Source organism: Habropoda laboriosa, unplaced genomic scaffold (assembly GCF_001263275.1).
Source record: "Habropoda laboriosa isolate 0110345459 unplaced genomic scaffold, ASM126327v1 scaffold15, whole genome shotgun sequence".
In the NCBI taxonomy this organism is placed as follows: Eukaryota; Metazoa; Arthropoda; class Insecta; order Hymenoptera; family Apidae; genus Habropoda; species Habropoda laboriosa.
In genome coordinates this window covers 2,266,340-2,283,215 of record NW_017100141.1, presented here as the reverse complement: position 1 = coordinate 2,283,215, position 16,876 = coordinate 2,266,340, and the positions used below count along the sequence as shown (strand labels likewise).

Sequence of the window (16,876 nt, the reverse complement as noted above, 5' to 3'; positions counted from 1 at the left end):
GCGAAAATAGCTCTTCTTGAAAAAACCGGAGCCTCGACTTTCAGGTGATTTGGAAACTTTAGAAATTTTTTGGATCACTTTTTTTTTCCTTTTTTTTACTTTTTGATTATTCACCGGGCACCGATGGGCACGGGACTCAACCATTCACCTCGTACATTTCATCGATTCAATCGTCTAACATTAATTCACGGTACTATATAAACTAACAAGCGCACAGTATTAGCAATATTAAGCTCATGAGGTACAGTGTGCTTTTACACCATAAGTAATCTACCACATTTGGCGAGAGGTTGTATAGACTGAAATCTGAAAGCCCATAGTATAAGTTTCCACGAAAATCAAAGTGAAAAGTGTACGGATTTGAAACGATCCGATACACGGTTTCGATTGTATATAAAATAAAACGTATAATAGATACGATATATTCGTAATTATTAAACGAACGCAAGACGAATCTGATAAAAATATCAATAAGCGCAAAAAAGTTTTTTCTCATTCTTTATTACAAGTATAAATTAAAATCTGTTGTAAAATAGATTAATGAAAATATCAACGACGCCTCTCGTTATTGAAACGGGATAACAAGTAACCAAAGCCGTAACTTCCGTCACTTTATAATAATTGTCTCGTAAAATTTGTGCGAGTCTTCGACTTAATTTCGATAGTTTCGTTTTTCTTGATTTCTTTTTTTCTCTTTTTTTTTCTTTTTTAAAGGTAGTATATTCGGTTTTCGTTTTATTCGATTTAAAGTCCATGATATAATTACTAGAAACATCTCGCCAGACAATTTGGATCGCGGCGGTCAGGCACCACACAATCACTTTGTAGAAATTTGTTTTTCGTTAGGTTACTTTGAGCGACGGTGTTCATCGTAATTATTGTATATCGATTGTGAATTACGAAAGTTCGAAGCCTGTATTGCTGGTGACAGCGTAACGCAGCTTCTCCCGTAAGGTACTTTTCTTTTGGTAATTTGGTAATTTAAGGAGGTTAAAACACGTAGACGACGTAGGTAAACGGTTCTGCGGATCTTTCTTACGAATTGTAAAAAATCCCCTTATTACGCTACCTAATTCACAAGGAATCAATGTGATCAATATTAAGCATGAAAAGTTCAAATGATATCTAAAATTTCATACCGATTGTATCACCCGTATCCTCGTCGTCGCCGACTTCAACGCAACGAATTGAAAAAGGTGGTTCTAGATGCGCGAAACCCAACAATGGTGATTTCGAGCAGCTCGTGACAAACTACAAGGGAAAGAAATATACCGAAACAGTGATAAGGATTATTTTCGATAGTAATGCTGCAGTACGATATACCTTCAAAAATAAGCCTCTTTCCTCTTCAGAAAAATCTTTTTCCAATATATCCCATAACCAACACACTACACGATGGCTATCGTGAAAGCCACCATAGTATTGCGTGTGTCTTCTCAAGTCCCGTAGATCTAATGGAACATTATCACCCGAAATTAATCTTTGCAACTAAAAACAAAGACATTTTAGAGAGATATTTGCTCAAGAGATATTCCGCTTTCGAAAAAATCATTATCTTACTTCTGGGGTTGAAAACAATGCCAACCATTCGGGATTGATTATAGAACGGAATCCTTTAATAAAGGCGGCTGTTTGATCTTTTATTTGCATGTGCATTCTGAAATGGGCCATTAAATGTATATAGTTGATTTTATTTTCGTTGGTGACCGGCACCGCTCGTCCTCCGGGAACCAGTTCGTGCGTAACTAATTTGCCTAGAACGTCTTCATCAAGGGAGAAGGTTAACTCTAATTGTCTAACATCGCCTTTATAGTGCTTTACAAGGGTAAGACTTCGATATAAATCTCGATCTAGAGAAGCTAACTCGTCCAACCAGCTATACAATGCACCCCCAGTTTGCCCAGAAAATTGGGAAACGAAGAAGGATGCGAAAGGTACATCTACAACAATACCCTGAAAAAAAAAGAAGATTACTTGCAAAATTCAACAGAGCGTCAAGTGGTTAACTATATTCTCACTTACTTCGTACACCGCTTTGCCCAACATACGACCAACAAATTCGAACAGTTGCAAATGATTATCTTGCATAGAGGATGTTGGGGATGGATAAAGTCGATTCTCAGTAGTGACTTTAAATAAATTCAACGATGGATCGAAAACTTTCTTTATTGTCTCCTCTAAAAACTCTTTAAACACTCCGTCTTGGTCGATGCCAGCCTCGGCTAGACCCTGTTCGTTGACGAAACGAACTCTTATCACGCCTTTTAACGCCTGGGAGGGTAACATCGCGAGTTGACGATAACCATCCTCCACTATACGTGTCCTAAAAAATATTTACATGATTTATTCACGACATTATTGTTGCAAGTAACATCTAAATACCTGTGAACAACTATAAGCGTTGTCGGGGTACTGTTGCAAGCACTTTCCGTCAAACCCAAAACTGCCTTCTCGTTTGCAACGTGTTTACGAAAGAGCACTACGCGTTCCGAATGAGGAATAACGTGAGGCATTTTAGAGAGGAGAAGAGCTGCGCCTCGTCTACCTTTCTCCAAATCTGCCAGAAAACCGGACACTCGAACTTCCTGTTTTAAGATCGTTTCAATATTTATATCGTGCTATACATTGTTAGAAATAATTTGATCCTGAATACTTAACTTCGCTAACCAGTGCCCTTCCGGACAGAAAGTCCGCCTACAGTCTCGCCGATAGATTGCCATTAAAAGAGTATGCAGAGAGGTGAACAGAGGATTATTAGGAACCGATTTCACGTCTGGAACATCTAAAACTTCAGTACATAGCTAAACCACTTATCTCTTATAATTATATGCAGAAAAAATAAAGGATCTTAAGTATATTACAAAAGAATACAATGCAAAGCCTGTAATACACACCAAACAAGTTATTAAGCACTGCCTTGTATAAAAATTGGTTTAAAAAATACGATATCGTTACAAAGTCGCTTAGCTTGAACGGATCTTGCTGTTCGTACATTTCCATATCGTCTAAAATTCTGAATAAAAGTAGAATGCTGTTAATATTGTAAACCACTTTTTATATTTATTTCGGTGTATTGTAATATATACATACGTAACGTAATGCGTCATACAATCGGAAAATAATATCAACATTTGAAATTCGGGTGCTGTACACTTTGTATTAGCAGCTAAATGGTCCAAGAATGCTTTCAAACCACAATGTGGACCCAGTGTTCCCAAAAATAAATACATGTGGTATAGAATTTTATCTTGATAGCATAAACCTAATCCATATGCAATTATTAACGTGTTATCAGAATTGCTTATGAGTGTACTTATCAATACTTACCAGTTAATATTTCCATCTTCATTTGTGTAAGTGTATGCAAAGCAATTTGATAAAGAGAACAGATTAGGGCTATTCTAGTGGTTTCTGGACTTCCCAATTTTCTATAATTTTTGGTGTTATTATTTCTATTTGTACGTGCTTCCAAAAACGCCCTTCTAAAAATGTTGGTACCAACAGATGTACTCTGTTGTTCTATTGGTGGAGGTATCTCTTTTTCAATAAGTTCTGTTAAAGGTTGACCTAATGAAAAATTGTCCTGTAGCTTTTAAAGCCAGTTTCATTATACTTATGCATGAACAAAAAGATAATACTCCTCATTACCAATTAATTGTGAAACTATCCTTCCTGTCCACAGACAGGCTAATTGTGATTTCACAAATGGGATAGGTTCTTGTAAATGTGTATCAACCTTTTGTGCAAGCCACCCAAGAATAGGATGCCAATGTGTTAAATTACTTTGTTTGGCAACTACATATTGCTGACATGCTTCCAACATTTTTGTTACAACAAACTATAAGATTTTTCAAATATAAAATTCGTTTTATGAGCTACATATGTCTTATGCAACAGATATATACCGTAAAAGAAGGGAAGTATAACTCTTTCAATACTTCATCTCTTTCAATATTAGCCATCTGTATCAAGTTGGCTAGCAAACACAGTGCAAAACTACCTTCCAGAGCATTAAATACTATTCTTAAATTTTGCTCTGAGTTCAACAATTCCAGGCTTCTTGCAAATAAATTGTTTGCAATAAATGATGATATACACTAAAATACATGAATAAGATGTATCATATGCTGTAAAGTAAAGTTTAAAGTGGTAGATTACTGATCACATACTACTGATGATATACTATTTAAATGATAGACCAATCCAGGTACACTGAAAACATTAATTAAAAACAGTGACACCAATTTATCAGACATCTGGGATGAGATCAGTGGTCTTAGTGCCAATGTGACTGCAGCTGAAAGTGCAATTGGTTTTAAAGCAATATCCACTCTACCTAATCCTTTTATTAGAAAAGCCTACAATAAAAAAAGATGAGATGTAATTTATACATTAACTGTATCCTAAAAGTAAACACAGTGAATAACACAAGAATATCACTATTAATAGGATAATCACTTGCATAATGGGATAGAACCCATTGTTGACTAGGTGACCCATTATGTTTGCACAAAGCTGATTCATGCCAGCTTTGAGCTTTTCCATTCCTTCCACTTTTTGAATTGCCCATGTTCCTGGTGATGTAAAACTAACTAATGTATGTAATCTCAAATGGATGGACTTATGGTCAGATATTCTTTCTGGTTTAAGATTCTCTAAGCCATTCAAACAATAGAGCAACAATGTTTTCATCTGTGATATCCATGATATGTAGTGATCTTTGTTTAATACGATTCCTACATAAGAAGTTTCTGGAGACTCTGAATCTAGAGTCAATACTAAATATCTGAAATATTAACACTTGTAAATTTTTTTACACCTGTTTATTATCTCCTGTCATTTTAAACTTAAAAGGTATGCAATTCTATGCACAAACACTTTTCATATACACATACCTACATAACTTTTCCATTCTTTCTTGATCCCTTTCTTTCTTATATACATACAAAAATTTAGAAATAATCTTATACATGTACAGAGCAGGTTTTAACTCTGCACTTGTTTCTGTACCACCATCATTGAGAAAATTTGTATCAAACTCTTCTCTGAAAATCATATTCTTTGTTCAACCATTTTACAACTAATTTATCGATAGTAGATGCGAATTAAAAAAAAAAAAAAAAAGTTGGATCGTATAAACAAATCTTATACGCGGTAGAAGAAAGAAAATATACGTCGGACAGATTGCAGCGAGCAGTGGAAGATTACAAAGCGTGTAAATAAATAATTATCGGGAAGTGATTGAGACAGTACGAGTACTTTATTTACAATAGACGAAAAAATGATTAAAGAATCGTATTATTGTTACGAGAAACCATACAAATACATTGAAAGACGATGCGATAACAGAAAACTCACAATATTCTTTTACGGGTCAACCATCCCCTAACATAAGCCTGAATTAAGGTGACAGCAACCTCTCTGTCTTTCTCATGGGCCCTTTCTTCCCTAGCGGCCTTCGTTTGCTGAAGGAAGCTGTCTCTGGAAGACTCCTCAGCTTTAAACATCCTTGATTTACCGCGACGGCCCGCTAAGCACTAAATTATGCTAATGACAAAACATTGTCAGCTGGTCATCCGTGGTCACTAGTTGACACCGCGATTTAACCACCCACTAGAAAATCATCCTTTACAACAGTACACGTCACGTTGATTTCATTCGCGATATAATCACTGCGACTGTTCGGCAGTGATTGCCACTCGCCACGCGTTTCTCACCATCACATAATCCGTGTATACCTCCGAATGACAACCAACTACGACGGCCATTGTTATTAATTTGATTCGAGGCTGAATATTGAGGACAAAGGATATTAGGTTAGGTTAAAAAGCACGTGACTAGTGGCGCCATAAGATCGTCGAAGTAAATTATCGAACTCTATACATGGTTAACCGTTTTGTTCTCGGTTCACGGTTTCATTTCTCCCGCGGAGCGCTCCATTCACCTGACTTTCGAACATACATTGAATGCATAGAATTCGCAAAATTATAAAACAATACATTTTATTTCGTCTCTACTCGGAACAGATTGTATTTTATCATGTTAAACGATACCTTGAGCTGTTGATACATGACAGACGAAAACTTTGCGTAGTATATTTTTTTTATCATAAAAATAATGTTGATTTATAATACCACGTACTACTAGTCGATATTTTGTACTTTGTTTCAGAATCGGGATTAGAATTTTTCAAAAACGAATATATATAATTTCACTCGTCAATATTCTTTAGTTACGATTTTCGGTTTAAGAATTAAGTGGATAAATGCATAAAATTTCGAACAAAGAATTATTTAAACACGTCGGTACCATTTAATTCTTCAACCAAAATAGTTAACATAAAAATAACAGCAATTACGAGTGCATCAATCTACGACAATTTTAAAAAATATCTACAATAGTCGCACCCAACCTATTCGCTGCGTACTTCATTTTTTCATGCTTTTATGAAAATTCTTTTAAAGAATTCGAAAGTGAAAGTGTTACATCCGAATCAAACAATCTTCTTGTTAAAAACATTTGTCATTGTCTTTCGTAATAAACTTATGCTACAAACTCTAATTTAAATTGTCCTTAAATTAATGTGTACTTTTGTTGCTAAATGTTTAAGGTAGTCCATAAAGTTTTAACGTTCTGTCCATACTGGTCGATGCTATATACTGTGCATGTTTTCCGAAACGAACACCAGTCGCGGCTGCTGTGTGGTCATTGAGCACTTTCAGTTCTTGCCACTGTTTACACAAGTACACTCTGGAAAAGAAAACATTAATAGATAAAAAAATGATTCCTTAATATAAATCACATTGAACATGTCAAGTGCAACAGTTTCTACCTCACGTCTGTTCCGGCCACTGCCAAATACGTTCCGCTTTGATCGAAGCAAATATCTTTAACTTCGTATGATTCTTCTAATTGAAGAGTTTTGAAATTCTTCAGTTTACGCAAATCCCAAAGCTTTACACAAGAGTCTTCTGCAGCGGTAGCTAAATAGTAACCATTTTCGGAGAAACTGATCGCTGTAATTGGTCCCGAGTGACCTGGGAAGTTAGCTACATTCGACTGTTCCTTTAAATCCCAAATTTTCACTTGGGAATCTTGAGTGCCAGTACCAAAAATTAATCCGTCAGGGTGGAATTGAGCCGTGGTTAAAGGTTGACTAACTTGTCCAGCAACCTATACCGAAATGAAACGTAACGTAATGTATCACTCGGAATTTGGATATTCTGAAAATTTCTTCACATTTCTTCTCATATACCTTCGTCAATAGTCGACCAGTGCGTATGTCTGAGAATGCCCAATGTTGATCTAGCGACGAACTTAGTAAATAATCGCCCGTAGGATGTAAAGATAGTCCAGTCACAGGAGCATCATGAGCTTTCAGTAACAAAGTTGTCTGACTAGTTCCTACATTCCAAACGCGTATTGTGGTATCAGGTGATGCAGTCATTACTATATCTTCCTCTGGATGATAAATTACTCTAGTGACCTAAGTAACGTTAAAACAATGATATTAAATATCTGAAAATATCGGAAATAATTCAAAGTAAAAACAATTTATACCTTCTTGGTGTGTCCTTTCAATATTGCAACAACTTGTTCTGTATCTTTATTAAATACTGTAGCATTTTTGTCAGCACCACCAGTTAAGATTTTGCTAGTATCTGCACTGTGTATATCAAGTGCAAGTATACCTGGTACACTGGCAGAATGGAGACCCTTGAAAATAAATCGCAATTGAAATAACGTTTTTTTTTTTTCCAAACTTTTGATGTACATTGAAAGAAATAATATTACAGGGTGAGATGCAAGTGTTTGAAATGCGCGAATACTATCTTGCGGAAGTAAATCTTCTGGTACTGAACGTCCGCGGCGTTTTCTTTCCTGAGTCAGTACTGTGGCTCTTTCCTGAAGTTTTTGTATTACATCTTCAGTAATACCAGCTTGTTCCATAGGCTGAGCAGCTGTACCACCAGCTTCCACTGCAAGTGCCTATAGTAATGCATAGTTTATCAGTATAGATCCTTGATATAATAAATCAATAAAATTAATATGTACTCTTCCACATACAGGTTGTGGAATGGTAGTAGCTTGAACAATTCCAGCTTGAGGTTTCAAAGTAGCCAGGGCTTCTCTGGCTGCAGTTACTTCTTTAGTTAATCTAGCAATTACACGGCATGCTGCATCATGTTGATATAAAGCATGAGACAATTCTTGTCTGGCTGTTTGAAGTTGTTGTCTAAGTGTGAATGAATGTAACATAACAGCATCCCATTCATCTTGCAAAATTTTTAATATAGCTGGAATTGATGTGGCACTTGGTGGCTTAGGTTTAACTATTGCAGTAGCTATGAAGAAATAAAAAAAATTGTTAATTTTATATGATATTATATAATGATGTATGAAGAAGAATAACATACTTTTGATATCTATAAGCTGATCTATAGTTAATTCCTTTCCAGTTATAGGATCTACCCCATTTTCTGACACATATTTTTCAATTAATCTTTTTTCGAATATTGAGCCAGATACAGGAGATACGACCGGGTGCTCCGGCACTTCATTAGAAACTGAAAATAGATATTTATTTATTTAAGGGATTGGTGGTAATGAATAGGCTTTAGGTTATGTTTTACCACTGCCGGTAGAAATTCAAAATTTTATTATAAAAATGAACGTAATACTTGCAATATTATTATTATCATTATTACAATACATTGTTAACATAAATTTAGTATAAATATCTGTATTTTTATCTAAATAATATTTATATAAAGGGGAAAAACTTACTCGCACAAGAAAGCGCCATTTTCACACAGGCGGGACGTGTTTTCTACGCATGACATTTTAACCGATTTACCATTGCTAGTTTTTATATAAATTTAAATATGATATTTGTATGTAATGCAGTTTTTGCAGTTATAATAAATAACATATAAATTAAAATTAAAATATATGTATATAATATGTTTTATCAAATAAACGTTATTTCTAAGAAGTCATAAGCGATATCGTGAATTTTTGATAATTTTTTGTTTTAAGTTACAAGTGATGTTGAAAAAGTAATGCTATGTGTAAATGCGACTTCCGTTTCAGTGAAGTAAACATGGCTCCTACGGTAGCTGTCATTTTTCTTGCGTCGTTAACAATACTTGCTTTTACGCCGTACAATGTTGAATCAACAAATAAATATTACGCATCGGCAAGGGTAGAGGTATTAAATGCACATATTTTTGTCAATGCAAACTTCATTATGTTAATATATCATCATTTTAAGTCAAATCTTAATAGTTCATAGTATTCAAAACTTCTTCCAGAGCTGCAGTGGTTGTCGTCTAAGCCAGCTGCCGGATCTTAAACAATTTATCTTCGAAGATTTACCTAATTAGTATCCTTAATTGAAAATTGTTAAATTGTTACATGTGTTCGAAAAACATCCAATCCTGATAAAAATGTTTTTGTGTAAAGAATTATTTTTCTGTTTGTGATTCTAAAGTAATCTCTCATCTGTGATCAAGGATAGGTAATTATACTTACGTAAGATTTTTGATTATAGAATACGTGATTTTTTAAAGCCTTTATTTCCTTATCATACTTAGAAGTCCACTTATATGAATTTTAACAAAATGTTCGAAACAATAATTTCGGAAATACAAAAGATCTTGACTTAATTCCTTACACTTACTAATACATGTTTTTTGAAGGATACAGTCATAGTAATGCTGTCAAATATTATTTATATAAATCCTTATAAAATATTATAGCAATAATGTTGAATTCAAACATATTCAAGGTGCAGTTCCAAAACTTCTTCTCTTTAATGAAAATGAAGAGGTATAATATGATTAACACATACAAATTTTATAAAATAGTTTAAAATTTGTATCTTTCAGGAAGTGGAAAGAATACCTCTGTCTAGCTTGACAAGAGAAGAGTGCAATAATCTATTAATTTCTAAATCTTTTACAAAAAAGACTGGAAAAGATGAAATGTAATAGCAAATGGAATGTGAATAAATATTTGTAAATTTGAAAAATCACTTTACAATATTTATTACAGAACAGTTTACTTTGATAATCATGTCTCTATTGTAAACTGAACTTTTTATTCATTAATAGTATAGTTTTGTAAATAGAATGAGCTGTCTCTCTAATAATAATAATTTTATTAGGTAGTTTATAGGTAAAGGGTAATAGCACAAAATAGTAAACAAACAGTAGGGACCTTTTAATGCACAAGTTGCTGTTTTTGAGTACCTCATTTTCAACATAGATGAGGAAGCATTACATTGTCTCTCTTTGGAGCTGCTATCTGTGATACAATTACTAGATCCATAATGAGACAAAATTGATCATATGGAATGCTTGGGCTCCCTTACTCAAAAGTTTTAGTTGTTAAATTTTTTATATTTTAAATATTTCGAATGGAACCAATAATTTTTTAATGAATGAGAGTAAATATTGGGAGCAACAAAAGTTTACTCAAAATTTCGAACTGAAACTTATGTAGTAGAGTACCCTGTGCATATTCATTTTATTCATGTTCTGTACAGTGTTACTCTTTTTTTGTTACGTCATGCTTTCATTTATATAATCACATGTAACAAAAACTTGATGCATTTGAAAGATGCAAAAAGTACCAGACTATGACAAAATTACTTAACATATATTAAATAACTGAAGTAGAATAATTTAAGATTTAAATTTGCATCATGTATCTAACTATGTTCAAAGTATTATTACAGTGTACTACAATTAAATTGCTTGTGTTACTGAATGTATGTACTTATGATCTCTAAATAAATCATTCATCTCAGAATTAGATGATGTTTTGTCTTCAATTTTATTTTCTGGGAATTAGGTACAGGAAAATAAGGGATTCTATTAGAAAAAAACAGTGTTTGTATCTCTACTTTATTCTAGCAATGATATATTAAATAAACTTATAAGACAATTTACAATACTTGCTTTTTAAAGAACTTACAAATCATGTTCAATGAATATAACTAATAATTCAATGTATTTTTTACATACGAAATACGTTTAATTACAAACGTTTTATATGTAAAATTCAATAACGTTTTTGTATCGGTAGTACTGTGTTTGGAATGTCGATTTTTCACTTGGCATACTAATGGGTAGCACACAAACAACTTAATCACTTTTTTCTGTCATTTTTCTAGTAATATAACCATGATTTGCCATTTTGTAATTGCCTTTCCTTCTCTTATTTCCGTAACCGCAATGCGAATAAAAACAAAAAATAAATGAGCTAGGATTACATTCTTCAACTTTTATGTATATTAATGATATATTACAGTATCATATATCATATAGCTGTATATTCGTTTTTATCTTGTTTCATTTGCATCTGGTATCAATTTGACTTAACAACTAGATTATATACACTGTTTATTATTAGTTAGTGAAAACCGTGTAGGACCACGTTAATGTAATAAAACTACGTTCGTCAGGTTTTCATTACAACCAAACGTGTATGCTTTTGCATAAAGTAGATATCTTACGTGTCTAAGGGTGATATATTTATATTTATATACATAAATATCATACGAATAGGCTTCAAAAATTCTGAAGTCAGGAAAATTACCTGCTTGAATATACGCATTCACGTGAAAATAAGTGTATAAGGAAGTAACTTATATTATTTTACATTACCAATAACAATATCGGTGATATAATGTTTATATAGAAAATTTATTTCTTTATTATAATCAAAACGAATTAAAAATAAAGTGTATGTACATGTAAAAATGTTATTATAGCTATAACAAAATCCGTTTGTTTATTCAAGCAGGTGTAGTTACTGCAGAGAGTAACAACGATTACACAAACGGGGAAAGATCGATGTATTAATAAAAATGTAATGAATCAATCCAGCAAGTGGTATAGGATTACAACATAGGGAGCAAGTAATATGGTTTAACAAAATGTTACGCCATCAAGAGCCAACATAGAAATATTAAAGCCACCCACAGAAATATCTTTGAAAGAAATTGTTCTTCTTCATACTGAGGTGTTCCTCTAGCAGCTGTACAAAGAAAAATTTGAATTTAATTCTGTCATGCAGTAAATACATATAAAATTAATTTATATAAAATATTTTACCTGCACTTGGTCGTGTTTCTCCAAAATTAAAAGTGGATGTGAAAAATGCAAATGGAAATGTTCCAATACCAAATGACATATAAGAACCATCTCCAAACCCAAAACTAGAAAATCCAATGTTATTCTCAGGCTCTGTCCTTTGTCCAGCAGGACGTGGTGGAACATTATTCCTATAATAATCCATAATATAATCTTTGTACATTATTGAATTGGATTGCTAATAGAAATATAATCTACCTTGGATCTTCCTGCTTTGTATCTCCCCGTCCATAGAGTGGAATGACTTTATCTTTGCTAATTGCAGCTTTACAGACAGGACACATCTGTCTTGTAGGACGGGTCTCTAACCATTGGTGCAAGCAAGGCCAACTAAGTACAAGAGGATGGAATAACATTTAACTTTTATTAAAAAAATATTTATTCAAAACATATGGAGGATATAAACATATAATTCAATGACAATAATCTTACCAAAATAAATGACCACACATACTGATAACTGCATTCTTTGCAGTATCAAGACAAATGTTACATTCAAATGTTCGATTTTCCTTTTCTTTTTCATCTGTAGTTGAATCCCATGGCTTCGATGGTCCTGCCTGTTCCCTTGTAGTGCTCATCTTGAAAATCTCTTGAGAGAAAAACGATTGCTATTAACGAGAATCCATAAAATATTTATTATAAAAAATACAGAAATTCTTATACGCGATTATGGCGAAAATAAAAACCATCGTTTCACGAATATTGATGCGCAACAACGTTGGTTGAAATGAAATTTTAACGATGTATGTTTTATTATCACTTGACATTGGGAAAATTATCGTAAGGGAAAGGGAACAATTTTTGTAAAACAATATGACAATTCGTTAAATCATTATACAAAAGCGGTAGTATTATACATAAACGTGACAAAACATTAAAAATTAAGCACGTATACGATCGATATTAATATATAATTTCTGTTCACAATCATTTTAATGTCCTTTCTCTGAATCTATTGGCATTCCCTGGCGCATTATATATCCGTGAAGAAAATCGGAAGTCATATGTCCGCAACAAAAATGCAGAATCGGTGGAACTACGAATAATATTAATGTGTCTCGTATGTTTCTTACAGAAAACAACGAACTGTCACATACGGATAACGTTTGATCAAAATATCAGTAGAAAAATTTGTACGGTGACCGAAGTTTATCGGTAGATGTTTGACTAGCGACAGATCGCAGGCCTTGTCAAAATACGAATGGAGCACTGTCTGCCATTGTTAACATAATTCACGTCACTTACTTTAGTCTTTTGATTGCGGAGCCCCCTCAGCGATATATCCTTCCGCGAACTTAACGCTGGTTCCAAAATGATCTGATGTATCACGTACACCGTGGTCACAATTGCGCAAGTGCCATCAGATGATTTTCATGATTTTTCGTGAAACGGATGTTCGAAATAACACGTAAGAGGTCTATCGACGAGATATCTACGTTTATCTACGGCAACGTTATCGTTGACAATCGTTTGTACGAACGATTCACGTTTTATTTTTGTCGGGCGTAACTTCCACTCCCGCTACAATTTTCGAGGCGTGATTTTAATATACGGCTGCTTAAATCCACTACTTGATTAACGCTGTACTCGGGTCGTATGATTATTTCTTATCGACCGTGTATATCATGCAGCTCGATCAAGTTCGTGGGTGCATCGACAGAGTACGCGATTAGTACAATTCGAATGAAAATCTATGTCAAAACCTTTATTTTCTTATTCTATGATTAATGGTTCAATTTACGTGTAGCAAATAAATTATTCAGAAATTCTTATAGATTCTTTATTATTGTATATTACAGTTCAGTACAGCAATTTTTATGTATGCCTCGAGATATCGACGAAACTACGGTTACCTTAAAATTGATTTCTACATCACCATGGAGTTGAAGACAACTGTACTGTTTAATGAGAAGTTTACCTTTGAGACTTATCCAAGTGATTCACCAACAAATGTATAATATTTAATAAACAATATAATATCAAACGACATATAACCTAGTCTGAAGATCTTTTCTAAAACCTTCATCGATTCGTGCATGAACATTGTAGAAACGTCAACGACAATTTATCCAGGGAAATACTTGATCGCAGGTACATACCGATAAAACAGTCTTACTAAACGTATACGACAAAATTCATTTCACGTCAAAGAATTCTTTTCTCAGAATGAAAGCAGAAGATATAGGATCTCCACAGAGGAAACTCTCGACAACTCAACTCAGTAAAATCGAGAGTCCAATCTCATCGAGGATCAAACTTAGCGGTATAGGGAAGACGCGTAAAATCGCGGGAAAGAATGCAACCTCGGTGCTTCTACAACAACGTCAAACGTTTCGCGTGATGGACGACAACGTTGACGTCACGCCAAAGTTACTGACCCATCCAACATATAGCTCGATCGACGAGAAGCACGTAACCGCGTTCGAAACGATTGGATTGTCCTCGACCGGTAGCGTCGGCCAACTGTCCTCCATTTCCGGTTGGAGCTCTATAAAAAGAAGTTCGTCCATGGTCATCAGAACGTCTTCACTTCCTGCTGGCTCTATAGTAGCGGATGATACGCAATTCGAAAGTTTATTGTCCACACAGACGGATGAAAGTTTAAATGGCGAAGTAGAGAAAGCTCCTTCTCAATTTTATTTGCCTAGGTAATTTTAAAAATTTGACAACACTAGACCGCCTTCCTTCAGCGCGTCGCCGGCGTCTGCAGCATACGATTTTCGTATACGATCTTTCGGTGCGTTGTGTGCGCATGCGCATCAGCGTTCAATCTTATTGGGACGTTCAGTGTGACGCGGGCGCCGCTCTGAAAGCAGCCTAAGACACTAATCCTTTGGGAGGGGACGCGTTTAAAATTCAAAAATATTAACAAAAATACCGATAAGCACACTCACGTCTTTTATTAACATCATATATTGTCTGTTCACAAAGAAACATTGATATTTAATTCATAGTATTACATAATATCGATAGCCAGTAACTGGTGTGTTTTTTAATCTTTCTTCATTCGTTCAGCGATGATCCGAATATTTTTCCCACTCGACCGGATACCGTGACGATCACGCTCAAGGAAACTGAGACGTTTTTCATTTTTGGGATGCATCCACGGACAGGCGACGTGCACAGCGCAGAAGGCGTGGCCATTAAAGAGGAAAACGAGAGTTACGAGTACAAAACGGTTGGACCCGGTTCGAACCGGAAATTGATAGAAGGCGAAACGCAAACTATACAAGTGCTGACGAGGTCACGAGGAACACATCTGGGCAGGAGGCCACGTAGGAATAGGGGCATGTTCGTGAACAATTGGGTGGTATATGACACTTATGCTGCGCCGGAGTTGATGATCGAGAAGAATGGTTTGCTTGTAGTGCACAAGAAGAAATCTATAGAACAAATGTCAGAAGCGGAGGTATAAATAATTTTCAGTACCCTGTATATTTTATTTCTCAATTGTTTTCTATATAAATTTTCTCTTTCCAGACCTTGAAGTCCAGACTTCCAAAATCACAAACGGCTGAGGACACGTCCATCGAGCAGGAACAAATCCGCATATTCCAGCGCGCTAATTTTCAAAACGCCATGCGAATAATGGAGCGTATAATATCCAACAATATTTTTATCCACGCGCAGAAGCGTTTCACTGGTCTGATCAAGCAGGATCCCTGCAGCCTTGACTTAGAATTCACTTATAGCCTGGACATTCTGTGGACTCACACTTATGCAGAAAGTACAGGCAGGCCAGTGGCGTCTTTTCGCTGGAACTACGTGAATAGAAGCATCTTAGCTGTAGGATACGGCGCAAAAGCAAATTCAGAAATAAAAAATGGTCTGGTGTTAATTTGGTCTGCGAAGAATCCCGGGGGTCCAGCTCGTTGGTATATTTTCGACAGTCCCGTTTCAGACCTCGACTGGAGTCGAGATAGACCTAATTTACTCGCTATTGGCTTCTACGACGGCGAGATCAAAGTAATCGACGTGAGCAGTCAAGACATCAATGTCGTACGTCGAAGTCAAAAGGTCACGAATTCCAGTTCACCACACTGGCAGGTTCAATGGTGGATCGGTGACGAGCAATACGAGTACCAGGAACAAATTTATACGTGTAATCAATATGGCTACGTGTTCTGCTATCGATACGTCGAAGACTTTACTGCAACGACGATCATGAGAATCTTCCGAATAGAAGGGACTCTACCGGGCGTAAATAGAACTGTTCAATGTAACCTATATGATATATCGATCAATAGAAGTCCCGGGGCATTGGTTCTTCGCAAACATCCTACCTCAAGCACCATTTATTTTGTCGGTTCAGACGAAGGTTGCCTCTACAAATGCTCCACGAATTATTTATATCAACACATAGACAGCTTTCTCGCTCACAATGGTCCAATTTACGCGATGAAGTTCTCTCCATTTTGCCCGAAGATTTTCCTAACCTGTGGCGCCGACTGGTGCATACGAATCTGGGCAGAAGGATTGACAGAACCACTGATAACCCTACATACGGCTATGGCTTGTGTTAGGTACGCAGCCTGGTGTCCCATTCACTCCACCATCATCGTGAGTATCGTGAATAACGAGATCTGCATATGGGACATCAGACGGAAAACGCACAAACCTTCGTCTGTGACAACGTCACCGAACACCGGTCGGTTCGTTATGGTTGATTTCACGGCGAATGGCAACCAGCTCGTAGCCGCGGACGTGGACGG

The 16,876-nt window shown here is 35.3% G+C and overlaps 5 protein-coding genes across 7 annotated transcripts in view; 2 read left to right on the top strand and 3 right to left on the bottom strand.

Annotated features, from left to right (window-relative positions):
• Positions 1-631: 631 nt before the first annotated feature.
• LOC108571056 (ubiquitin-protein ligase E3B) lies at positions 632-5,754 on the bottom strand. Its single transcript, XM_017933029.1, has 16 exons — positions 5,359-5,754; positions 4,896-5,045; positions 4,459-4,786; positions 4,170-4,358; positions 3,906-4,097; positions 3,649-3,838; positions 3,328-3,567; positions 3,091-3,262; positions 2,895-3,013; positions 2,654-2,773; positions 2,383-2,581; positions 2,023-2,323; positions 1,561-1,953; positions 1,324-1,488; positions 1,140-1,251; positions 632-1,069 (listed from the first exon to the last, which is right to left on the bottom strand). Exons 1-16 carry the CDS (start codon positions 5,505-5,507, stop codon positions 897-899), a joined length of 3,192 nt encoding a protein of 1,063 aa, XP_017788518.1. The 5' UTR covers positions 5,508-5,754; the 3' UTR covers positions 632-896.
• An 837-nt stretch (positions 5,755-6,591) lies between these two features.
• Positions 6,592-8,812, bottom strand: LOC108571194 (pre-mRNA-processing factor 19). The gene is made up of 8 exons (XM_017933193.1): positions 8,788-8,812; positions 8,418-8,567; positions 8,068-8,345; positions 7,795-7,989; positions 7,561-7,716; positions 7,256-7,486; positions 6,833-7,173; positions 6,592-6,750 (listed from the first exon to the last, which is right to left on the bottom strand). Exons 1-8 carry the CDS (start codon positions 8,804-8,806, stop codon positions 6,606-6,608), a joined length of 1,515 nt encoding a protein of 504 aa, XP_017788682.1. The 5' UTR covers positions 8,807-8,812; the 3' UTR covers positions 6,592-6,605.
• Positions 8,813-9,103: 291 nt separating this feature from the next.
• LOC108571450 (selenoprotein M-like) lies at positions 9,104-9,992 on the top strand. Its single transcript, XM_017933509.1, has 4 exons — positions 9,104-9,211; positions 9,315-9,385; positions 9,762-9,831; positions 9,891-9,992. Exons 1-4 carry the CDS (start codon positions 9,104-9,106, stop codon positions 9,990-9,992), a joined length of 351 nt encoding a protein of 116 aa, XP_017788998.1.
• Positions 9,993-11,947: 1,955 nt separating this feature from the next.
• On the bottom strand, positions 11,948-13,674 carry LOC108571165 (E3 ubiquitin-protein ligase RNF185-like). Of its 3 annotated transcripts, none has more exons than XM_017933170.1 (5): positions 13,410-13,674; positions 12,594-12,772; positions 12,360-12,491; positions 12,123-12,292; positions 11,948-12,045 (listed from the first exon to the last, which is right to left on the bottom strand). In XM_017933170.1, the coding sequence occupies exons 2-5, from the start codon at positions 12,740-12,742 to the stop codon at positions 11,948-11,950; spliced, it is 549 nt and encodes a 182-aa protein (XP_017788659.1). In that variant the 5' UTR covers positions 12,743-12,772; positions 13,410-13,674. The 3 variants fall into 3 exon arrangements, with proteins under 3 accessions (XP_017788659.1, XP_017788642.1, XP_017788651.1); XM_017933153.1 differs by having other exon boundaries at positions 12,594-12,753; XM_017933162.1 differs by lacking the exon at positions 13,410-13,674 and adding an exon at positions 13,238-13,395 and having other exon boundaries at positions 12,594-12,753.
• A 656-nt stretch (positions 13,675-14,330) lies between these two features.
• LOC108570817 (WD repeat-containing protein 78) overlaps positions 14,331-16,876 on the top strand; it is a 2,732-nt gene continuing 186 nt past the window's right edge. Inside the window, exons 1-3 of the mRNA XM_017932733.1 lie at positions 14,331-14,812; positions 15,180-15,573; positions 15,645-16,876. Coding sequence (XP_017788222.1) covers positions 14,331-14,812; positions 15,180-15,573; positions 15,645-16,876 — 2,108 coding nt within the window. The remainder of the gene's footprint in view (positions 14,813-15,179; positions 15,574-15,644) is intronic.